At 38.3% G+C, this 25977-nt stretch overlaps 1 protein-coding gene across 1 annotated transcript in view; it reads left to right on the forward strand.

Annotated features, from left to right (window-relative positions):
* The window catches only part of Ctnna3 (catenin alpha 3), a 1414880-nt gene that overhangs the window by 702798 nt on the left and 686105 nt on the right, over positions 1–25977 (forward strand). Inside the window, exon 14 of the mRNA XM_036167773.1 lies at positions 1670–1822. Within this exon, the coding sequence (XP_036023666.1) occupies positions 1670–1822 (153 nt within the window). The remainder of the gene's footprint in view (positions 1–1669; positions 1823–25977) is intronic.

Below are 25977 nucleotides of genomic sequence, written 5' to 3' on the forward strand. Positions count from 1 at the left end.
TGTGTCTATCATTAAGGTTCTGTCTGTATTATTTGCTTGAACAAACTCCAATATTCTGACCTCCATAGATGAACTCTAGTGAAGAGATATATCTCTCACAGCAAAGTTACAATTTCCAGAAAAGAATGGGATGGGGGGCTGTCACTACAAACTCTTTCCTGCTCTTGAGACCCTCAATACATCTCCCCTCTGTTTCTAAAATGGACACAGCATGTGCTTCCCAACTGTAACTCTAGCCTGTGCCCCTTACTTCTCTGATGCATTCCTCATGAACTAAAAACACACTGCTCACTCATTTAGGGCCATCACTGTGCATTGTGACCTCTCACCTTCTATACCTTGTCATAGATGCCCAGTCAATATTAATGTGTTGCCATAGTGGTTTAACCTACTTCATAGTGAGCAGAAAGTTTCACTGAGGACTTTCCTGCAGTCTATGATGTAATTGGGAGCTAGAAAACTTCATAACGCTTCTCAGCTAGCTCTACCAATATGAGTGGAGGTGTTTTTGTACAAGAAGCTGATTGTCCCTACATATTTATCATTGATAATTATAATATAAAGACAGCACTTTTTATGAAAGTACTGGGAATTGAACTTATGGCTTCACATATGGAAGGCAAGTGCTCTGCCACTGAGCTATATTCCCAGCAAGATAGTGCTTTGTACAAATGAAGCTCTGTCATTCTGGATCTGGAAACAATAGAAATTCTTATACTATTTAAAACTAATCAGTCAACTGGTTTTTAACATACCCTAAAATATAACCCTCACAGATATCAGATTACAAGTTTTTTTTTAAAAAAAAATCAGATCCTTATCCTTTTATTTATAGAGAAGTCACTAAACTAAATGAGCTGGTTGATCTAAAAGCTTTAAGGATCTTTCATAACCATTGATGTTGTTTCTTAGAGTACAATATCAGGATATTGTAATCCTTGTAGTCTCAGTATTAGAAATATGATAAATTAATTTTCAATGCCATTTTTAAATCTCAGAAAATTTCTGCTGAGTACAGCAATTATCTGAAGTCATTTATAAGCTTCCATGTAATTTAATTTAAAAGAACTAATTTGTGGCAGAATGTTACAGTTGTTTAATAATTTAAGGTATGAGGGCAAGAACAATTAATGCAAATAGAGAAAATTGGACATCAAACTCATTTATTCTTCTTGCTCTATTAATCTGTTATCATCTGGTACAATTTATGATCTCACTTGGTTTAATTACCAAGAAGTCTACAATTTAGATAATCAAAATGTATCATCAATTTTTCCAATAAGTTAGAATGTATTTTATAATTTTGTAATTATTAAAATACAATATGTGCATTTTATTTGTACACATGCTGGACTTTCTAATCATGTAATTTCCTTGAGGGAAAAATATTGAATTACCACTTATAATTTAGATTATGTGCTAAATATAGTATGATAAAAAAAAGAATGGCTTTTGGGAGCAGGGACTTAACTGCCACCTGATTTTTTCATCCTGAATATTGTGCTTATTTTGCTTGTAAAGGATGTTTAAACACTGTGACACATATTATGATTGTCAGGACTGCCTAAGAAATGTGTAAAATGAATTTTAGAACCACTGCGATCCTGACCAGAAAATAACATGAATTTTTTCTTGTAAATAAAAGGCATTTTTTTCTTCTTCTTCTCAGCTCCGCAAAGCTATTATCGATCACGTATCAGACTCTTTCTTGGACACAACAGTTCCACTCCTGGTTCTCATTGAAGCTGCTAAGAATGGCCGAGAAAAGGAAATCAAAGAATACGCTTCGATATTTCATGAGCACACAGGCAGACTTGTGGAGGTAAACTTGTGCTGTAGCTGAAGTTATTTCAAGTCCAGGAAAACAAGGTTCCCTTCTCCATTTACAGTTGATTTCCACTCATATAAAAGCAATTGGCAGCATATTACAAATGCTACAGAGTTGGGCCTAGGTAATATGGAGGTATATGAGTCAAATGGTATAAGCCACACTTCAGTGGCCTGAAAAGAAGCAATTTATTTATAAGGATCTGTGAAATTGTGCTCACTGTTGTTTCAAATTTTAAATATCCATTTTAGTGGCGCTATACAAAAGAACAAGCTAAATACATAGTTCTGTCCTGGTAAATATTTTCTTACCATTCTGACTTTAATTTATCAAATACTCCATGCCATGTGATTTATTACCTGGGTTTCATGGGTCCTTTCCTCTATCTTGGTAGAACATACAATGTGACACCACATAAAAATCAAGACAGTAGAATGTGCAGGTTTTGAGAGTCCCATGAAACATGAAGTAGGGATAGTGGTCTATGGGGAGGGGGAGATGATAAACCATAATTCCCTCTGCTTAGCAGCTGCAGATGTGATCATGACCCCATGGTTTTCAGAGCAGGATGGCAGATTGCTAACAGAATTATGAAGGGTTGTAGATAAGAGATTCTCAGGAGTCAACAAGTTGAACCTGTCACATCATGGGTATCAGAACACAGCTCAGAGAGCCTGAATGGAAGAATTTCTTAGGGCAACAGTACTCACAAGGCTAGGGAACCAGAGACTAGAAGGGGGATATATGTTTTACCAGGTTTATAACCCAGAGCTCTTTCTTGGCTGCCACTTAGCAGTGTGTCTGGGCCAGTTTCTCTTTTTAAAACAGAGTCTTCCTGTGTTACCTTGACTAGTTCACAATGTATTAAGTAGCCCAGGCTGCCCCTACACTTACAAGATCCACCTGCCTCTCTGTCTCCCAAGTGCTAAGATTAGAACCGTATGCTGACATGCTCAGCCATTTGTCTCAGCTACAGCAACTAGTATCTATTAGGATCTTCTGTGCCCATTTCACACCGGCGATTAAACATTTGACTGCCACCTCTTCCTACATAGTCACGAGCTCTGAAATGAAATGTGGTTATGTTGCCTAAATTGCTCATAAAAAAAATGTGAGAAAAATAATTGCAACTCAAATTAGAATCATAGTAACACAGATTTTTTTTTTTAAAAAACACGTTTAATGTAAATATATGGAACAAATTCCAATGGAGCCAGTATTTTTACTGTAAACTCTCCTGCTTGACTCTCGTCCCTATAGCTAGAAAATAAAAGGATGAATACTTGATTGCTAAGATCATGCCATTCCCCAAGCTGCCCACCTCTGGCTTAGAAGTCACTTTTGGATTTTTCAGGAACTCTGTGAAACAGTGCAAGTGTTATTATTCCAGTGAGCATTTTATGGAAATGAAGTTATAAAACCGAAGCCAGTCTAGTTAGTGACAGTGCGGAATTCAGGTCTATATAATCTTTAATGAACAGATTCCGTGATCTACTGTTGATGCAGTTTTGTGTCATCTTTTGCATGCTCCTTCCTCATGTATTTATTAGTGATTCTTAAGGAGAGCAGGGGCAGGTTTTACAAAGAGATGCCTAATTGAGCATAGCCCTTGACAGCTGTAAAACATCTGTCTAAAAATGAGTTTCTATGCTGAAGCCACACCAAATAATGGGGGGAGGGCAGAAATATGTGTGAGATATACTTTGAAAGTAAAGTTTGATGTCTGTAGATAGCATATTTTTATTCCAATTTCTCAGTTTAATCTGTCTATGAAAACCTTGTTTTTATGCTGCCTAGCGGAAAATAATACATCAATCAAACTTGTAAAGAGGCAGTGGATGGGGCAAAAGACACAGCTTGTGCTGTAGCCCTGAGAATTCTTTCAGAGACCTCTACTCAAGGGAAGCCTAGATACTTGACTTCACTGTTGGGAAGAATGATTGGACCAGTCATTATGAGCATAGTTGGAGTTTATTAGGAAGTGCTCTTAAAGTAGTTTTAACCTTCAAAGTTAATAGAGGTGTTTAAAAGGATAGTAAACATCCTCATGTGTTCCTCTTAAATGTTTTTTATGATAGTCAAGTATATTATTTTGGAGTTACATCTCAAAGAGTGAGTAAGGGACTCAAAGATCATTGAGTGGTTCCCAAGGCGCCATGTTTAGGATTGGTTGTACAAGACAGTTCAGAAATGCTTTGACCATAAATGGAGCTGATACTCCTGTCTGTGAGTTTTCCCAGACTGTAAAGTAGTATTGGCCATATTCAAAAGGCATGAATATGAATTAACTCAGGGCTTAAGTGTGGTTAATAGATAGTTTTATATTCTTACTTGAACATCTCCATATAAAAGGAAGGTTGTCTCTGTGGGCAGCCTCCAGAGCAAGAGTTAATTGTGCTAGAATCCTTAACTGTCAGTCAGGGCGAGAATTTATCAGAACTGCAGAATGATGGTTCGTGTTCCTTCCTACATCCTTTAATATCCCCTGTCTTTCTAGTCATTCCCCAAACAACTTTATTAAAAGTTCTATGGACAACTCTTCTTGGAGATTTTAACATTTCTTAATAGTCTACCCCTTTAAAAGTTATTTTTCCAGAGGGCCTGATCCAGCTGGGGGCTCCACAGCCTTTGGTTCATAATTCATGTGCTTCCATTCCTTTGGCTATTTGTCCCTGTGCCTCTCCAATCTTGGTCTCAGCAATTCACGCTCTTACAGTCCCTCCTCTTTCTCGACAATTGGACTCCTGGAACTCCACCTGGGGCCTGGCTGAGGATCTCTGCATCCACTTCCATGAGTTATTGGATGAGAGTTCCAGATCCACCGTTGGGGTGTTTGGCCATCTGATCACCAGACTAGGTCAGATCAGGCTTTCTCTCTGGATAAGTGAGACAACTGAATAGCTTGAACTGTTTGGGAGGTACCCAGGCAGTGGGACCCGGACCTATCCTTAGTGCATGAGCTGGCTGTTTGGAATCTTGAGCTTACACAGGGACACTTTGCTCAGCCTGGAAGGAGGGGACTGGACCTGCCTGTACTGAATCTACCAGGTTTAAATGAATCCCCAGGGGAGTCTTGGCCCTGAAGGAGATGGGAATGGAGGGGAGGGGATGGGGGGAAGGTGGGGGCAGGAGAGGGGAGGACAGGGGAACCCATGGCTGATGTGTAAAATTAAAACACAAATATAATAATAAATTAAAATAAATAAACATAGGTTGAAAAGTTGAAAAAAAAGTTATTTTTACTTTACTTTAACCTAGAGTTTCTTCAAGCAGGTTTTCCTAACGCTTCCTTTCATGTGGTTTTGATAAAGTGCTGCCTTCAAGAACACCTGTGAATATTGCCTTACTATTTTAACCAAGTGATCATTCACTATCATGCAGATTGAGCTCTAAGAATTTGTTTTAAATGCTCAAGGATTTTGAGAATTCCCTATTCCATGTGAGTATTAAAGAATAAAGGATTTTGGAATTATGAGCTATTGGGAGACTGAGAATGGGTTTTATTTAAATCTGAATATCCCCTTAACACAGAAGAAAGTGATTATGGAGAGCTGTAGTAGTATCTGTATTTCTATTCCATTCTGATGTTATGGGGACATTCTGGTCTAAGTCACTTTCAGTTTCAATGAGTTTTTACTATGCAGAATAATTCCTAAACTGACTTAAAGCAACTATTTGTTACAATCACTCATTCATCTTTAATTAGCACAAAGGTGAGCACTTTTTGTTTAGGATTTCTCAGTAATTTGTCATTCTCATATGTTAGCTGTATAGAGTCTACCAACTATTTGTCTCAGTTGGACACACAAGATGGCCTGTTCCCATGCCCATGCATGCTAGTTACCAACTGAGAGTTCTATATTGTTGAATAGAGATCAAATATGGCTTTTCCATGTGGCTTGAACTTCTTACAGAATAGGTATCAGGTTCTAAGAGGGTCAAAACGGTAGCAGCAATGGTGGATGAAACACATTACTGGGCATATAGCCTGAGGAGGTCTTTCCAGCGATTTTTATGCAGGGGAGGTTGGGGGTCTTGATTAATACCATAGAAGAGAACTTATGGTGAGTCAGTAGGAAGCCAAGGTGGGGTTGGTTAAGAAGAGAAGACAGAGAGTGGTACATCACACACTGGAGAGGTGAACTCTCTCTCTTCTTTGGGGAGAGAGAGCTGCATATAAGTGTCTTTAAAAGCCCAAGAGATAGTCTCTGTGACTCTTGAAGCTACATTGTTGAAAGGGTGCCATCTATATCTAAGTCTAAAAGAGGAATTAAAATATTTGGGTATTTTACTTTTTATTACAGTTATTTGTGTGGGGTGGGTATGTGTGTAGACATGCTCATGCATGTGTAGGTCAGAGAATACCTTGTCAAAGTCGGTTCTCTTCTTCTACCATTTGTGTCCTAGAGCTAGAACTCAGGTCTTCAGGCTTGGCTCCTGAACTGTTTTACCATCTCCCTAGCCAACACACACACACACACACACACACACACTCACACACACACACACACACACACATACATATATATATATATATTATCATGAATATGGCTCACAATTTGAATTTTGAGATTTTCTCAGAAAGCGGAATATAAACATTTTAGGTGATTAAGTCAGCAAAAGAGCTCCTTCCTTTGTCCTGTCTTTTATATAGACTTTCTGTTCTGCCTTCTCATTGGTTGTCAACCCAGCCACATGACCTCCTCGTCACTGCCTGTTGTATAGACCTCCAGGTCTTCCATGGTTAGTATTGAGATTAAAGGCGTGTGTCTGCCATGCTGGCTGTGTCCTTGAACACACAGAGATCTACCTAGCTCTGCCTCCCAAGTGCTGGGATTAAAGGCGTGCACCACCACTGCCCAGCTTCTGTTCTGGCTTGCTCTGACCCCAACCAAGGCTGTGTTGAAATCCTTAACTTTCAGCCATAAGCAACCTCAACCAGATGGAGGGAATGATAGTCTCTTTCCTTCTTTCATGGGTGTTTCATTTTCCCCATTGTTCCTATCCTGCCTCAGTAAAGGCAAGCAAGAGACAGGAAATGGGAACAGTCTTCCTCTTAATGCTCAGACCCAGAAATTGCCTGAGCATTTCTACTGTGTTCTTCTTTTGTGGAAGTAATGGTGCAGCCTGATAGACTTAATGGGAGGGGTGACTCTATGCTCAGCAGAAGGAATAGCCAAACAGGTATAGCTGCTGACTGTCTGCTGTGTGTCTCCAACGGGGATTTCATCGTCATTATCTTTTTTTTTTTTCATTTTAGGAATATCTTTTATTTATTTTTAACAATTTTATACATGTATACCTAATATCATGATCATATGTACCCATTTCCCCCCTTACTTGCCCTGAACACCCCTTAACACACACCCCTCATACCTTCACCACCCCCAACCACTTCCTGCTGGAATGTTGATTGATCTCGCTGACTTGATCTTGCATACTACCTGTTACACATCACAGCCATAATGAGTTTGTGAGGTTTGTGAGTACAACAGCCATGCCATGTCCAGGAGACAGCATCTCCCAGCACTCTTTCCCATCCTCAGGCTCACACTGTCCTTCCAGCCCTTCTTCCCCCACATTCCCTGAGTCTTGACCTAAGGCAGCACATTCATTTGTCCTCAGAGTTTTGACTACTTAAAGACCTCTACATGAACTGCTGCCCACTGTGTGGGTCTGAGGTCCTCTAGAGCCTCCTTGACCAATGATTTGTAGAGTGAAAAAACTACTCCTGGCTCTGAGATGCTCATGTAAATAGCCCATGCCTTCTGGGAAAGCACTGTCCACTTACTTATGCAAGGAATGTGTGTTCAAACTCTGCCTTCTTTCATTATATTAGTTTATTGTATTTAAAATTTCAGTTTGAAAAGTGGTCCACCCTTGATGCCTTCCATTTCTAGATAGCGTTCAGAGAAGGTAATGTCTAAAGTCCCTCCTTTGTTTTTGTCAATTGAGAGATCTGTAGCTTTCTAAGAAATACCAAAACAAAAAAAAAATTTTTTTTGTAATTTAATTGCTTATCTGCTTTCCTTCTCAAAAACACTTCCACATTTATCTCCCAGGAAAACATTTGTTTTGAAAGGAGGCACTTAGTGAAAGCAAGAAAGAAAACCATTATTAATATACCATAGGGATTTTTTTTACACAAGAATTAATTTACACAAGGACCTTGTGAGAGTTCTGAGGAATAGGAGAGCTTAAATACATTTGTTTCTGAAGACATTGAGTTTTCCTTGTGTAGGTAGCTCACCAGTCTCCTCCCCTCTCTTTCCCAACACCCCACACTGACATGCACATACACCCATCTTATTCCCAAGCTGGGTCATTTGATATAGCAGGGCAGGGAGCCTTAAGTTCTAAATGACTTGGGACAAAAGGCTATTTTCAACATATCTAGGTCTTCAGACCTCCACTATATTTGTCAGAGAAATCTAAAATCAGTGAACTAGTTGAAATCACACCTAAATGGGAGAAGAAAGCCCATTTAAAAAGAATTCCTATCAGATTTTCTAAGACAAACTTCGTATGGTTAAAGAAACTTTGTAAATAATGGCTGACCTATAACTTTAAAAAAAAAAAGAAAAGAAAAGAAAAGAAAAGAAAAGAAAAGAAAAGAAAAGAAAAGAAAGGGGCTGAAGGAAAAGCATAGAAGGAGAGATCCAGGTGCCTTGGGTATTGAATAAAGAAATGGAAGCTGTGGGTTCCCACCCCTAAACATGGAATGAAAAATCTGAGAAAGAAAAAATAATTTTCTCCACTAGAGTTTCAGCGGGAATGATAACCACACAAGACTAGTCCCATGGTCAGGAGTAGCTGGCCAATAAGAATAAACTTACTGGTGTGTTTTGTAGACCTTTCATCTCATTTTGCTTAGTTTTGGCATTTGTTTTTTGCCTTCTTGGTCTTTTGCTGGTGTGTTTTGGGTTCCTTTGAGGGTTTGTGTGTATGCAAATGTGTGTTTCTTGTCCTTTTTTGTTTGTTTTTAATTCTGTTGTTTGCTTTTTAAAGAGAGAGAAAAATAACAATGATGGATTAAGTATGGAAATGGAGAGGATCTAAGAGGAGTGGGGTGAAGGAAAAACATGATCAAAAGATATCGTGGGGAAAAATTTCAATACAAAAGAAATTAAATGATTAAAGAAATGGAAATGACTAACAAAATGACCGATGAATGGGAACTGCACATTCCTCTTCTTCAGGAGAGCCACGTCTGGAGTTTTCTATATGTTATTGCATGGTTAGATGTGGTGATATTTTGTTTGTGATCTAACAAATAATGCTTTCCTGAAGATCAGTGTTAGAAGCTAATCCACTAGTTACTTAGGAGTCAGAGGCAGACAGATCTCTGTGAGTTCAAGCCCACCCTGGGCTACATAATATTGATCCAGTCTAAAAGAGAAACAGAGCCAGGCAGTGGTGGCACAGACCTTTGATCCCAGCACTTGGGATCTCACGCCTTTAATCCAGCACTAAGGGAGATGGAGACAGGAAGTGATATGGCTGGGCAGAGAGAGGAATGAATATAAGGCAGGAGGAGACGGGAGACAGGAATTAGGCTCCCTTTCATGCTGAGGATTTGGTAGAAATAAGAAGTCTCTCTAGTGGCTGGCTCCTTTACTGATCTTTCAGCATTAACCCTGATATCTGGCTCTCAGTTTTTATTACTAAGACCAATTAGAATTCATGCTACAGTTAGATACAGTGGAAGGATATTTAATAAAAACCTGGATGGTACCAGTAAGGAGGGAACCCACAATTGCTAATTGCATTTTATGTTGAACTCAACAAAATCCAAAGCTTTTCATACTTGGAATATCAGACTAGTTACTGTCTCTTGGAATCCCCAGAGCCATGGTATGGAATATAATAAGAATCCAAGTTAACAAGGAATCAACAGGGTAGCATTTATAAAGTCATCTTAATTTGGTCATTGATAGCAAATGTAGTCACTGAAGTGATCCCAAGTACCTTGATATTACTCTGATGGTGAGTTGGAGCAACATTAATGCTCACTCCTTCCACTCATAACATCTATTGAGGACACGAAATTGATCTTGATACAATTATCTAGGAAGTAAGGGTTGTGTCTATTTCGTGTCTGCCTCCTCTAACAGCAGTTCCTGTATAGCTGGTGACCAGTCTGACCTACAGGAAGGAAAACATTAGAAGACTTAGTTCCCTTTATCCCTTGACTTGTGACTACGTCTGGACTCACTGATCAAGCCAAGTGTTCCTTGACTCTGTTGCACATGAGTGCTTAATTTCTAAAATTTATTTTTAATGATGTGTATCTGTGTTGCCTGTTTGGAAGTTTGTGCATTTGGGTGTAGTTTCCTGTGGAAGCCAGAGGGGGCGTCAAGTCCCTTGGCAGGACAGTCCTAGGTGATCTGAGCTGCCTGATGTGGGTGCTGGGAACTGACTTTAGGTCTTCTAGAAAATCAGTGTATGCTCACGTGCTGAGCCATCTCTTTAACCCTTCACACGAGTATTTTTTAAAAAAAAAAATCCCTTACTACTGTGTCAGTAAATGCCTTTGTCATTAATTATCAAGAGCAGACACAAACGACCTGCCAAGGAATTTTTTTTCCCCAGGTGTTTGTGATAAGTAACATCTTAAAGCTGTTGGCTACTTCAAGAAAAAAAAATTCTCAGTCTAACATTCATCTGGTGATTTAAAACAGCTTTCAGAAGAATATCATTATGCTGAATAAATGCATTGTTTATTATGACACCTATTATGTAATTCTTTTCCCTTTTTTGTTTTGAGACAAGGTCTTATTATATAGCCATGACTGGCCTAGAAGATGCTGTGTAACCCAGGCCAGCCTCAAATTTACAGTGATCCTTTGCCTCACCAATGCTGGGATTATACCACACCCAACTGGCATTTTAGCCGTATTCTAATTTTTTGTTGAAAATTTGCTCATGCTGAGCCTTACCACTGATGCTAATTAAAATAATGATGGCTTGGACTTGCCCCATGTGTTTCACCATATTAATTACCATTAAATATGTTTTCCTTAATGATGTAGGCAAGAGAATTTTCTATGAATTGGGGTAGTTGCTTTCTATAAGAAGCCAGTTTCCTTGGTACTTTGACTCATCAAAAATTCATCTCTCTTGATGCACCCTATTTTAGTATGGGAGCCTTTCATCAAAAAGGAAAAAGTGGGTGGACATTTAATTATAATACTTCCCTACTACCTACAAGGGCTGATTGTTCCCACTCGCAAAAAAATGGTGAGCCCGATTTAGCAAAGCCCCAGCGCCAAGAGAGGAGGCTTCAGAGGGGCCCCTGCTGCTTGCAAGAAGAGATTACTGCTGTCAGCTCTCCTCATGTCTTTGCTTTCTGACAGAATGCTGTTCAAATTTCACACTTCCCTTTAATTGATCATCTGTTATCAAATAAGGATATGTTCGATTATAAATAAACACAGATTTTAGAGGCCCATCTTATTTTTCCTACTTCTCTCCCTCGAAAAGACCCAAAATAAAAAAGATAAAAAAAAATAAACCCATGCCTATGCTTGTACACAAACCAACAACTGTTCTCAGAGAATGTCTTGGAAACTCTCCTGTTTTGGTCGGGAGGGGATGTGAGACTGAGTCAGAAATGCACTTGAGGAGAAAGAATACATACAGCACATGGGGTTGGCTGCAACTCCTTGGATTAGGAAATTTCTTGTGGCTAAACATAATGCTGAAAAGCTTGACATGGATGCACAGAGCTCTTTTTCCACATTTGAAGGTTGTTTTTTTTTTTTTTCTTCAACTTTCCACTTTTTCTCTTTGCACCCATGGTGCAAAACTATCATATGGTGGAAAAACAGACAGTTCTCAGAACGATGTTGAGATGAGATGGAATATTTGCGTTTTGGAATTTAGAAGATGGAGCAAAAACTGTGGTGTGGGAAAAGTTTAGGGATTCATCAGGACATCATAATAGTGAGCTTGAATCTCTAATACTGGGCAAGAGTGTGCCCTGGGGAAACAGAATCTCAATTGGGGGATAACAGCACAAATACGGCCATACTTAGATTCCTGTGTTACCGAATCCAGTAGAGATGAGAACTGGACAGAAGTGTCTGCAGGAGCATAGGGTTAAGTCAGGGCAGATGAGGGACAGCTTTGAATACTTGGTTGCCAGGGTGAGGAGGCTCAACCTTACCTTGCAACACTGGATTGTGTAATAGACTCAGGGAACATCTGTGACTTCTCACCAGGAAAGATGTGAAAGCAAATCCTATTTTCTTTGGAGATGGAGTATTTTGTATGTGCACATAAAATTTCTAAGCATTAATGATGGATCCTAACCTCACACACATAGATTTGCATTTACAAAAAAACCCCCTGCATTTAAAACCTAACTCATTATGATAACTCAAAGAGAATGAATAACACTTGTTTTAATAAGGAAGTTGGAACAGAAATGCAAGTAGCCCAGGATTTAATGGCTCTGGATACATGCTGACCAACAGAAATAGAAAGCAATTATGGTCTTAAAATTTTAGTAGCTACACTCACAAAATGTGGAAATAAAAAGAGACAGGTTAAACTAATTTTAATATATTTCACTAAACTCAATATGCCCACAATATTATCATTTCAGCCATTAATTGTATAAAAGTCATTAATTAGATATTTTATCATTTTTATGCCTTGTCAAATCTGAGGTATATTTTAAACTTACAACTCTTAATTTAAAGTGGCCATGTTATAATTGCTCATTGGCTATGTATTAGACTGTGTGTGTGTGTGTGTGTGTAGGTCAGAAGTTGTTGATTGCTGTGTTAATTATGTTGCTGTTGCTGTGATAAAACACTATGACTAAGGCAAGTCAAAGAAGGAAGAGTTTATTTTGACTTACAGTTCAAGTGGGAGAGTCCATAATGGCAGGAGGCACATTTTAAACCTGAAGCAGAGAGAGTGGAACAGACTGGAAGTAGGGTGAGGCCTAGAGACTCTCAAAGCTCACCCCAAGTTACATATGTCCTTCAGCAAGGTTGAAACTTTCATAACCCTCCCAAACAGCACCACCAACTGGGGTTCAAGTGTTTAGATGTCTGAGCCCATTTCTCATTTATCACCACCGTTGCCTCTCTTTTTCCCATCTTCTTGTGTATGTTTGAAGACAGGGTCTCTTCCTGAACCTGAAGTTCATTGACTTGGCTTTGCAGGCTAGCCAACACCGTTAAACATCAAGGATTCATCTGTCTCCCTCTCTGCCCACGAGCACTGAGGTTACAGAAATATGTTGTCCCATTGGCTTTTTACATCATTCCTGGAGATCAGAACTTGAGTCCTCATACCTGTGCAGAAGGGACTTTACTGAGGCATCTCCATGGCCTTGAACAGTACATTTAAAGATAAATAATTAACAAGTTGAAGGCAGGTATTTTCATTCATTCATTTGCTCCTTCACTCAGCACATTTTCAATGTTCATTTGGTGTCATAGACTCTTCTGAACTATGTAGACTGTGTTTAAAGCCTTGTTTGTGTTCCCTTCACCTGACTCATGAGAAGAACAGTCATCAATATATACCAAAATTAACAAATAAGTAAAATCACATGTCTATTGGTCCCATAGAAAAATCTTAAAAGATGGTGGGCAGCATGGCAAAATACAAAATATGTACATTAAAGTCTGTGCCCTTATTAAATGTCCTTTGAAAAGTAACTGTACACGTCTTATCTTATAAAGGAGACACTCTAACTTTACAGGAAAATATTAGTAAGATCCAGTTGCATGATTATTAAAGTGCCAGGTGCCATATCCCATGGATGCCATTGATCTGTGAATGTCAAACTTATTTTCTTCTTCTACTTAATTTCCCCAATAATCTTATGTGGAATGAAATAACTTGCAGCTACAACTAACAAGTATCCCATTCCTAAATACAGATAGAAGCAGAAAACACACCAGAAACACAAATAGGCTAAATATTGGCATGGATAAAATCTGATCAAATTATAATATCCATAATTTTGACACACAATTCACTTTTTAGTGAGGCCTTTGAAACTGGAACCTTCCCAGTTTTACCCTTTATGATAATACCTGGCCAAGAGTTAAGCAGTAAGCCCACTAGTGCTTACTAATGAATAAATTGCAGGTCTAGAAGCCAAATTTCCTTTTAGTTACCAGCATGATCATGCAAGTTGGGTTCTATCTATTACTTCACATCAAATCACTACACATTCAATTAAAAATTACCAAAGGGGTTCCTACATGTGTTCTTCTCCATAGGACTCATTTGTATGGAACCCCACTTTTAACTAACTGGTTCCATTTTTATATTTGATGTTTTTATGCAGGTGAGATTTATTCTCCTGCCTAAGTGATGCAGACTAATTTGTAAACTGTGGTAGACAGAGGATGTCAGTTAACCAGATGTATTGGATCATTGATTTTTTTTCTCTTATGGGATAAAATTAACTTTAAAAATGAAGAAAGCTAAAGATAAAACTCAATTGGTAGAATGATTGCCTAACATGCAAAAAGCCTTGGGTTTGATCCTCAGAACTTGATAAAAACAAGTTTAGTTGCATACCCCTATAATCCCAGGGTTCTGGAAGTAGAGACTCCTTGGGCTTGCTGTCCAGCTTACCTAGCTAAATTGGTAAGTTCTAGGTTCTATGAAACTTTGTCTCAGAAGAGCAATGTGGTGAATGGCTGAGGAAAGACTCACCATCTACCTATGGCATCCACATATGTATGAACACATATGTATATGATGTGAATCTGCACAGAAGCGCGCGCACACGCGCGCGCGCACACACACACACACACACACACACACACATACACACACAAACACACAGGTTCATTTGTTCAGCTAGTTTTTGTTCAGTTCAGGACCAATTGCCTAGGGATGGTGCTGCCCACAATGGGCTGGACCCTCTCATATCAATCACCAACTGAGACAGGACACACCAATCTGATTGAGGTAATTCATTCTTTTGTTGAGGTGCCTTTTTCCTAAATGACTCTAGATTGCATCAAGTTGACAGTAATGACTAATCAGGGCAGTCCTTATCACAAAAAGAAGTCAAACTTACTTTGTCTCTTGTTGATTACTTGCTTAAATTATAAATGTAGCATGAAAAGACTTAGACTTCCTTGCTTACTTTGACATTTTTGTAAAGTTATGGCGACAAAAAGAATGTCAGAACTTCCTCAGTGAGTTTGACTCATCCTTGGAACCAGCCTAGCAAACAAATACTATAAATTTTCTTTACCATCTTCCTCTCTCTGTAAGTCTGCCTCTCCCCGCTCCTCTCCAGCTACTGACATTGTTAAATTATTGTTCCATATGTATCGGGAATATACATTGACTTTATATTTTTATTATTATCATTCTTTATAAATAATACACTATGTTTGCAAAAGACATCTATTCTTCCAAATTTCCTGATGTTTCAAACAGAAGCTATGCTAGGCACTTGAGATGTAATCTCTAGCAAAGGAACTAGCCATTTCCCTTTTGGATCTTGCTACTAGGAAGGGCATGTGTACAAGAAGTGGCTGTCATTAGTGTTCTGATGAGTGATGCGTTGGATGAGCAACAGGTGCTGTGGAGACATCAGTGGAGGTTGAGTTAATGATAAAATATTCTGGCTTTGAGGAGTTGGCTTCTAAGCTATAAACTGATGAGCACTGGTAAATTAAAAGTTGACTTAGGACAGGAAATTGGGAAAGAAGGAAATTTGATAGACACAAGGACTGGAATATTTAATAGCCAGGAAGTAGAAGGTAGACATCTGTGTGTCAACATATTCATCCTTTGACAGGGCTCAGGGATGTATATACTCAGGTATGTGTATGTGCTTTTATTTTATAATGGTTTACATCCCCATTCAGTGTTAGGAATCCAAGTGACTTCAGGTCTTATCTTACTAGTACCTGTTATTATCAAGCTTTTATTTCCTGTCACTCTATGATGCATACAGTGTTTGCTTTTTATGCCTTTAATTTTCATGTGTCTACTAACATTATTGAACATCATTTTATAACAACACTATTGAGTTGTTAGTAATGTATCATGTAACTCTCTCCTTGGAGATATTCAGTTCACAGATTTTTTTTTTCAAGTTGGTTCACAGTGCCTTTATCACCAGGATCTTAATATCTTCCAAACTAGTTAGCCATGAGTATGCATATGGTCCTTGGAGATTTGCATACTGTGGTCTTTACCTGTAAGTAGAACCCTGTGTGGCATTCATGACTTGTTTCTCTCAATCAGCCTTTGCAGCACATGCCAACCTAGCATGTTTTTTTTTTTTTCTTAAGCTAGTTTTGCTGGAAGGATAAACAACATTTTCTTCATCTGTTCAAAGGTTGATTGACATCTCAGTTTTTGTGAGTTTGAACGATTTGACTGATTCTGAGAAGATGTCTGTATGTGTTTTAATAAGCATTTATTCTTATTTCTTCAGGATGTATATATAGGTACAGGATCTCTGGACTATACAATAACTGCATTTTGCAATGGTAATAGATAGTAGGGTTTTCAGTTTTCATGAGCACCATTTCCATGATTCTTTTGATGGTTTTATGATTTTGGCATTGTTTCAATGATAGTTTTATGGATGAGATAATTATAGATAATTTTATAGAGAGAAGCTTCAAAGTATCTTGTCACCTGTAGAACTTTTAATCTTTATGACATCAAGTTAAGTACAATATATCAATACTGTTATATATAAGGTATGCTCTTCTGTTTTGTCTTTTATGGTAATTTTTCTAGAAATTTTATGATTTTAAGATATACATGTAGGCTTGTGCTCTATTTATAACTAATATTTTATGTCATATAAAGTGGGATTCAAGGTTCATTTGCTTATTTATTGCATGTAAATAATCATTTCACCATTATTTGTTCAAAGTACTATTGTTTCTTCACTCTCTCATGTGACACCTTTGGCAAGTATGAATTAACTTGTGTGTTGTCAACATGCCTCTGGTCTCTTTGATCAGTTTTATTGATTTGTATGTCTAGTGTGTCTATCCTTTGACAACACAAGGTTGTCTTCAAAATGAGCTTTATAGTAATCATTGCGATAAAGTGCTCTTACTTCTCCCTCCTTATTCTTCTTTTTAATATTTCCCTATAAATTTCAGTGTGGATTCATCAATATCTACAAAGCTACCTCAAGAGTAGACTAGAAGGTCACTGAACCTCAGTTTGTAAAGAATTGATGTCTGCATTAGTTACTTTTCTATTACTATCATGAAAATACTATAACACAAGTTCAGGGAGAGTTTATTTGGGTCTGATAACTCCAGGGGGCTAGATGTTCTTAATGTTGGGGAAGGACTGTGGTAAGAGCAGGAAGCTGAGAGATCATACGTTTAGCTCTCTGTAGGAAGCAAAGTGTGAATTGTAAGTGGGGCGAGGCTATCAACTCTCAAAGCCTACCCTACTGGCATACTTCTTCCAATAAGGCTGTCCTAAAAGTTCTACAATGTCCCAAAACAGCTCCACTTACTGGGCTGTTCAAATCCATCGCCTTCAGGGGACATATCTCATTCAATCCATCATGTCTTATTGGTACTAAGCTTTCTAAGCAGTGAACATGCTATGTCTGCAATTATTTAGGCCTCCTTTGGTTTTCATCTTATCAATGTTTAAGATAGTAAGAATCAAAACATTTAAAATTATTAGATAATTGAATAATAAAAATTACCAACTATTTCTCATACTTAAACCCATTGTGTGTCTTTCTACTTATTGTGTTAATTTGTGGATATTTTTCTTTTATTTGTGGTATTTCTCTTTTCACTTGTGATATACTCTTAAAAATGATTTCAGGAAAGTTGTCCTTAACCTTGGCTGATCTAATTGATCAACTAGTTAAGAAAATTGATGGTGCTTTATAATACTTAAATTTGATCTTTGACAATTTTATCTATGTAAATAATACTTTGTAATTATTTTCACACTCATTCTCTTCAATCTCTGACAATCTTCCCTTGTTCCTCCAAATTCCTTTCCTATGTTAATGTCCTTTTGTTTCGTTTTGCTTTATATGTCAGTGAGTTTATTCAGAGACATCTCTGTGACCATGGGCTTGACATTGCCCCTGGGAGGCTGCTGGGCTCCGTAGTGGGTATACAACTGTAGGGGATGTTTCTCCCTCCCCTAGAATCTATCAGTAGCCAATAGTTCTCTAGAGATGTGTGGTGGCCTAAATGAGAAGGGCCCCCATAGGCTCTGATATTTGAGTTCTTGGTCCCCAGTAGGTGGTGCTGTTTGGGTAAGTTTAGGAGATATGACCTTGTTGGAGGAAGTATATCACTGGAGGGAGATTTGAGACCTCAAAGCCTTATGCCATTCCTAGTGTGTCTTCTCTGCTTCTTGCTTGCAGTTTAAGATGTTAAGTTTCCATTGGTACTCCATAATGTTACTCTCATTAGTTAAGAGTTTAAGAAGAAATTTTTTGTTGTTGCTGATTCTCTTTATGGATGACTTATACAAATAGGTACACAGACAGTTCAGAAATAGACCTGCATAAAGACAGTTGACTGATCTTTGATAAAGACAATAATGAAGTAGAGTCTTTTAAAAAAATGATGTGGAAGCAACGAGACATCAAAATGTAAAATATAAATCTAGACCCAGTCCTTAAATCCTTAAACCAATTAATATCAATATACAGTGCATTATAGATCAAAATTTCAGATGCAAAAATCTAAAATATCTAGCGGATAACATAAAAAAAAAAAACAAAGCTCAACAAAGTTGGGTACAAAGATGACATTTTATATATAACAGCAAAGCCATGATCCATTAAACAAACAACTGATATGTTAAACTTTAAGACTGGAAATTTCTCTTGAAAACCAATGTCAATGGTATGAGAAAAGAAGACATAGACCAGGGTAACAATTTCAAAAGATGCAGCAGATAAAACACTGTCATCCAAAATATACAAAGTGCACTTAAACCTCAACAATATCAAAATGATCAAATACACCAAAAAAGGACCCAGAGACAGAGTTGTTTGCTTAGCATGCAAAAAGCCCTGGGTTCAATTCCCAGTTTCCAAAGGAAAAGAAAAAAACAAACAAAAAGATAGGCAAAAGACATGAAAAGACATCTAATCCAAGAAAACATACAGCTAAGCATATGAAAGGGCATTTATCTCATAAGTGAATTGCATACAGTAAGAAGAAGTTATCAATACATGCTACAAGAACTGCTGTGGATATTGCTCTGTATGCTGTGAATGTGTTGCTCTGATTGGTTAATAAATATAATGCTGATTGGCCAATAAATAGCCAGGCAGGAAATATAGGCGGGACAATCAGAGAAGAGAAATCTGGGAACAGGAAAGTTGAGTCAGAAGTTGCCAACCAGACACAGAGGAAGCAAGAAGTGAAGACAAAACTTAGAAAAGGTACCAGGCCACATGGCTAAACATAAATAAAAATTATGGGTTAGTTTAAATGTAAGAGCTAGTAAGTGGTAGGCCTGAGCTAAAGCCTGAGCAGTTTTAATTAATATAAGCCTCTCTGTGTTTACTTGGGTCCAAGCAGTTGCAGGACTGCCAAGAGAGAGAGAGAGAGATTTGTCCAGACCATGAGCCAGATGGGAGACAGGAAAACTCCAGCTGCAAAGAACAGCCCAAATCTGCAAAACACTGGCCACACCCAATGCTAATTAGAATACAGAGCAACTGAGCTGTCATTCAATACTAACTGGGCACATAAAATAGTGTAATGACTTTGGAAGAGAGCTCAGCAGTTCCTTCAGTCAATAAATGTAGGTATGGCATAAGATCCAGCATCTTGCTCCTTGATATCTAAATAAATAATCTAAAATAATAGAAAACTTAGGTCTACAACAAGACCTTATTCAGTTATATATATATATATATATATATATATATATATATATATATATATATATATATGCGCAGAGGGTGTATGTGTGCTCATATATGTGTGTATGTGTATGTGTGCATATGTGTAGAAATTAGGAATCAGCTTCAGTCTGTTCATCAGGATCAATCCACCTTACTTTTTTTTATGAGAAAGGGATTTTCCCTTAACCTAGGGCTTTCCAATTTGACTAGATTGCCTGACCAGCACTGGAATTACAAGTACATGCTAGCACACCTGGCTTTTATGCGGCTTCAACTCAGGAACATCAAGCACTTACTTTATTGACTGAGCCATCCTTTCCCTTGTCTATTTTTGTAATATTTTCATGTATGCACTCTAGTGAGATCCTCTAGTGTATTAATTACTTGGGAACTCTCATACTTCTCTGTCAGCTAGAAGTCTGTCGTATGTTCCCTGGAAGAACAGCCACATGATGACATTTATAGTCAAAACTTCAGATTTATTTGATTCAAAAATTTCAACATTCAGCATTATCAAGGACTTGAACAGAAACATCAAAGTGTTTCTATCACCTCTTCAAAAAATAAATAAATAAATAAGATCACCTGGAAGTCAGTTCGAATGGCTACAGAATTGCTTTATATACTCAAGAGATGCACAAATGGATCCACACTTTGTTTTAAGAACTCTGGCGGACTTAATCTCTAGATTCCTGCATTTCATGTCATTGGACTCTTCTGATCTCCAAAGGCACACTTTGCAGCTTGATGCTCGCATTCATGTTGATGCTCTCATCAGCATCAACAAGGTGCTGATGCCCTTGAAGCCATGGATGAGCTGATGGGTCCTGTGGTAAGACCTCACAGCAGGAAGCACTGTTGGCAATTTGAAGAAATGGACTGTCACCATCAATTTTCCCAGTGAGATGTCCGGACTGTTATCATAGAAGCATTTGGCCCATGAGTTCAGGCCAGTGTGTGTGTGTGGAGTATCTACTTATCGTGTACCTAATTTTATGACCCCTGAAGTTGAGATAAACTTATTATTATTTCTTCCATAAAAACTGCAACAGGAAAAGCAATAGCAGAATATTTATTTATCACGGGGGCCAGGAGTCTCTGTTTCTGCACTCCTCTTTTCTAAATGTCCCAGTGTATAAATACTAAGTTTTCATGAGCCACCTGTATATAGTTTTTGGGACTTGTGGTCTTTCAGATGTGTGAGCAGGGAGGTAACTGATGAGGTCTGAGTTGTGACTGGCAGAATGCTAAGTGATGGCATGCCAATAAAATTTCCAAGATTCACTCTGTGTTTAAAAAAAAAAAATGCTGAATTGCAAACAGACTGTAGAGATTGGTGTGTGTGTGTGGGGGTGGGGGGGGGCATGTGAAACCTGTAATCAGCCCTCTGTTGTGTTTGTTCTGTAATTCCTGGTGCCTGTGATCAAAGCCAACGCCTTGAGCCCCTAGGGGAAGTTCTCTGTCTGTCGCTCAGCTATACTCCCCACTGCCTGCAAGCATTCTGATAGAAGCTAAACAGGTCTCCAGGATTCCATGGTGTGATCTTTATAAAAACACAGATTTTCATCTAGTATCCTCCTATGAGTGAGTTCATACCATGTTTGTCCTTCTGAGTCTGGGCTACTTCACTCAGGATGATTTTTTCTAGATCCATCCATTTGCTTGCAAATCTCATGATGTCATTGTTTTTCTCCGCTGAGTAGTACTCCATTGTGTATATGTACCATATTTTCTTTATCCATTCTTCAGTTGAAGAGACCTGTCTTTAGTGCATGAGCTGGCTGTTTGGAACCTTGGGCTTACACAGGGACACTTTGCTCAGCCTGGAAGGAGGGGACTGGACCTGCCTGTACTGAATCCACTAGGTTTAAATAAATCCCCAGGGGAGTCTTGGCCCTGGAGGAGATGGGAATGGAGGGGAGGGGATGGGGGGAAGGTGGGGGTGGGAGTGGGAGGAGGAGGACAGGGGAACCCATGGCTGATGTGTAAAATTAAAACACAAATATAATAATAATAATAATAATAATAATAATAATAATAGTAATAATAATAAACATCACAGATTTAGCAACTTCTGACTCCCAAGTTTGGCTGCCACTAACCATTTAGTCTTGAGGAATTCAAGGTCATTTATTAATTCTCAAGAGTAGGAAGGACGATCTTGTTCTTGTTGTTAAGGGACTGACCCAACACCTTTTCTCTATATCACAGAGGAAAAATGAAAAAAAAAAGTAAAAGAATATCAGAGTCCAACATAGTATGTACTTTCTAAGCAATGTTCGGGTGACAGAAAGTCAAAACATTTAAATTATGTTCTACTCATCAGCTTTGGGTAGTATGGCTACCAATATTTTATTTAGATATATATTTAACTCCAACTATCTTAATAAAAATACTTTGGAAAAATTATTGGATATTTTTGAATAAAAACGTACAAAACATGTGTTTAATATTCCCTTGTTACCTACACATCACAATTCTATGTCATTGTATCCCTCTTTTCAAACACACACACACACACACACACACACACACACACACACGTACATACACACACATGTATATACACACTATAATGTGTCTATTTTGTCACTTATGGAATGTTAAGGGACTTTCACATCTGGTCCTCTCTTTGTCCTTGTGTGGGTAAGCAATGCTTATTCTCCAGATTCTCTGGTAGTCACTGAACTTCTTTATGATTCAGTTTCCTGAAATGCAGAATGGAAATAATCCTACCCTACAGAGTAGTCATGAAGATAAAATTACATGGTTAATGTGCAAGAGCTTAGAAATGGAAAAATTACTATGCAGATGATGCTTGTAGTAATAGTTATTCTGTAAGTGCCTTCGTATGTCAGGCAGTGTTACACACATTATCTCATTTAGATATTATTTGCCTTATTTTATACAAGGTTAAAGATGGTGAATCAGCCTAAGAAAGTCACACAGTAGAATATAGGACAAGAATATGCACTTGTATCTGAATGGATTCAAAGCTCAAAATCAATCTCTCTCTCTCTCTCTCTCTCTCTCTCTCTCTCTCTCTCTCTCTCCCTCCCTCCCTCCCTCCCTTCCTTCCTTCCTTTCTCTCTCTTTCTTTTTCTTTCTTTCTTTCTTTCTTTCTTTCTTTCTTTCTTTCTTTCTTTCTTTCTTTCTTTCTTTCTTTCTTTCTTTCTTTCCTTCTTTTTAAAAATATTATACCCTTTACAAAATATCCCTGTTCTGACAACTGATTTTGCTCTTGAAGTCTATTTTTCTTCATGTCACTTGGTTACTGTTAATATGTTCTCCAATCAACAAGATCATCTTCACTGTACCTGACTGGGAAGCCAGAAGGATGGAAGGCTTCATGCTTTGCGTCTTTCAGATTAGACCAATAAGGGCCATGCTGATGGACGGCAGACGGTGAGCTGGAAGAGCCCTTTTTTGCAAGTGTCATTAGTAAGAAAGCTTATTTCATTCCTCAACGTGGGTAACATTGAGTTTCTTTTCTGTCTGGTTGCACTACCAGGACCTAAAAGAATGGCTGCATGCATTTTCTAGCACTGGCTTTAGTTTAATGGGAATAAGGAGGGGCCATGCTATCATAGTTAACGCAGTGCTTAAATAAGTACAGGTAGTTCAGACACATATTGTTCTAGCTGGTCGTTGCGTTGTTGTGTTAAAGCACTCACACCAGAAGCAACTTGGAGGAAATGTTGTATTTGGCTAACACTTGCATGTCACAGTTACACTCCCCAGGGAGAGTGGGAACTCATGCAGGAGCAGAGGCAGGAAACCATGGGGGATGCTGCACACTGGCTTGCTCCCTCCCAGGAGTTAGCTTTAGTAGACAACCAAGCCTACCTGCCTTGGAATGGCATCATCCACAGTGGGTTGAACCCTCCTAGCCAATCAATAATCAGGACAGTTTTTCATAGATGTGGCCACAGGCCAATCAGAGCGAGCTGGGCAATCCCCCAATTGAGTCCTCCAGAGATGGCTCTGGGCTTGGTCGAGTTGACAGCTAAAGCTAACTAGGACATGTGTCCTTTATAAACCGACTATAAACTAACGTGACTTTAAAGGACTGTTTTTGTTTTTCTGTTTCAATATATTGAGTTGTTCATTCTGGGATTTTTGTTTCTTTATGTAAACTTTAAAATTACCCTATCAATTTTTACTGAAATATTGACGAAGATTTTGAGGAGGAAGGTACTGAAGGTATAGATGAAGTGGAGAAATTGACACCTCCATACTGTTGAATTTTAAAGTAAGTTTTAGGGCTTTGGCTATCCTGTGATATCCAGACATCCTGGGAATTTTACTAATGTGTTTCTGAATTGCAGAGCTAAGACCAACAAAAGATCTTGCTCTGCTGTGCAGTCTTGACATAGTTGACTGGTCATCCTTGGGAGATTCCAGAACGCCTACGTAGGAGATTTTCACATCAAGTTTTCAAACATTTCTAATTATGTAGATAGTTGTATATATGCTTCATACTTTAAAGGCATGGCACTTGAGAATACATAGTGTGTGGCAGTGTATGGAGAACCATGGTCATTGTTGTTACCGAGGAATAAGACTGTGATATGGTAGCATGGTGAGTGAAAGTCACAGCATCTTGGAGTCAGAGCGCACTGTAATCAGGTGACTGAGTTGATGCCCATCCGTACTGAAGAATGAATCCTGGGTTTCAAATGGAGATTCTTGGCATACAGAGAAATTCTACGTTTGTGTGGTAAGATGGTTTTAGTATCTAGAGTTGAAGGAAGTTATTTTCAAAGTCATTAAACAGTCTCTTGGGGGGGGGGTGTTGATTCTTGAAATATTTTACTGCAATTGATTACCCAATATAAAGAAACCCTTAGAAATCCTTCAGACAAAGAGTGATTATGCCTCAGATTTGTGAATAAACTCAAATGAGCAATTTCATTTATTGAAACACAAGAGAGGCATAATTACACTCATTATTTCCTTCCATGTCAATTGCTAAGAATTTTATTTTGGAGGCATGGATTAGGTAATAATCCTGTTTTATGAATCTGATTCTGAGTTTTTAAACCAACCAAATCAACCAATTATAAATTAACACATAATGAAATAAAGCTAAATTCCTAAAATATAAAGGGGAGTTAAGCTATTTCTTTACTGATCTCTAAGAAGCTAATAACTGTAAAATAAAATTTAGAAAAGTAGTCACATAGGACAATAGAAAGATCAGCACCAAGTCATGAAGTAAAATAACCTGTTTTTGACTCAGTTGCCTCTAAAATTGAGTGGTCCTGACAAGGTGCTAACTGTTCTTTTAAAGTGGTAAAAGTTGATTGGCTGCAAGGTAATTTTTTTTCTTTATTCATGTAAATACCAATTCCAGTTATCACAAAAACAAAAAACAAGCCTGTGACTTAAGGGAACATGTCAATCAAACATGATTCTGTGTCCTCCATCATAAACAACTTTTTGTGCATGTGTTGGGAGTGGAACCCAAAACCCTCCATGTGCTCAGCATTATTCTAACATTAAGCTACCTCCCTAGCCCCGAACTCCTTGATTATTTGAAGAAATGGTAATTTGGCCAATCTAGAGAAATCAGAATATACTAAGAGGAGGTAAACAGACAAACTTTAACAAATTTAACATACTAGTCTCTGTTACATCCAGATTTTGTATAAAACCTAGTAAATGTGACATAGCATCCTTTCCCAGCATTGAGTTGATCATTTTAGAAGACTGTAGGCTTCAAAACTGGTTTTCAACCTTCCTAATGCTGTGACTCTTTAGAGAAGTTCCTCATGTTATGGTGACCCCCGGCCATAAACTCATTTTCATTGCTACTTTATAACTGTAATTTTGCCACTGATATGAATCTTAATGTAAACACCAGTGTTTTCCCATGGTCTTAGATGCCCCCCCCACCCCCCCACCCCCCCCCCACCCCCCCACCCCCGTGAAAAGGTTTTTTCCAACCCCTGAAGGGGTCGTGACCCATAGGTTGAGAACAAATGCTTAGAGACTAGGCTTCTCCACCTCAAGCCGTTTCTAGAGCGCCTGCAGTCTTTCCGCTACAGGTTGGCCTTTCCCCCAGTTTCTCCTCTTCCTTCTCTCATGCGAGCTCATTTTCTCACTTTCTGAAGACAGCCTTCCTGCACAGTTCTCTTTTAAAATAACTAGAAGCACTTCAAGCCAGACACATTACAGTCCAAAGAAATAATAGCTGTCCTTATGACAGAGAGGTGGAAGTCACGTCTTTTAGGGATTATACAACAGTAGCTCTTCAAAATGTCCTTCGAGCATCCAT

This window comes from Onychomys torridus, chromosome 18 (genome assembly GCF_903995425.1).
Source record: "Onychomys torridus chromosome 18, mOncTor1.1, whole genome shotgun sequence".
NCBI classification, from domain to species: Eukaryota; Metazoa; Chordata; class Mammalia; order Rodentia; family Cricetidae; genus Onychomys; species Onychomys torridus.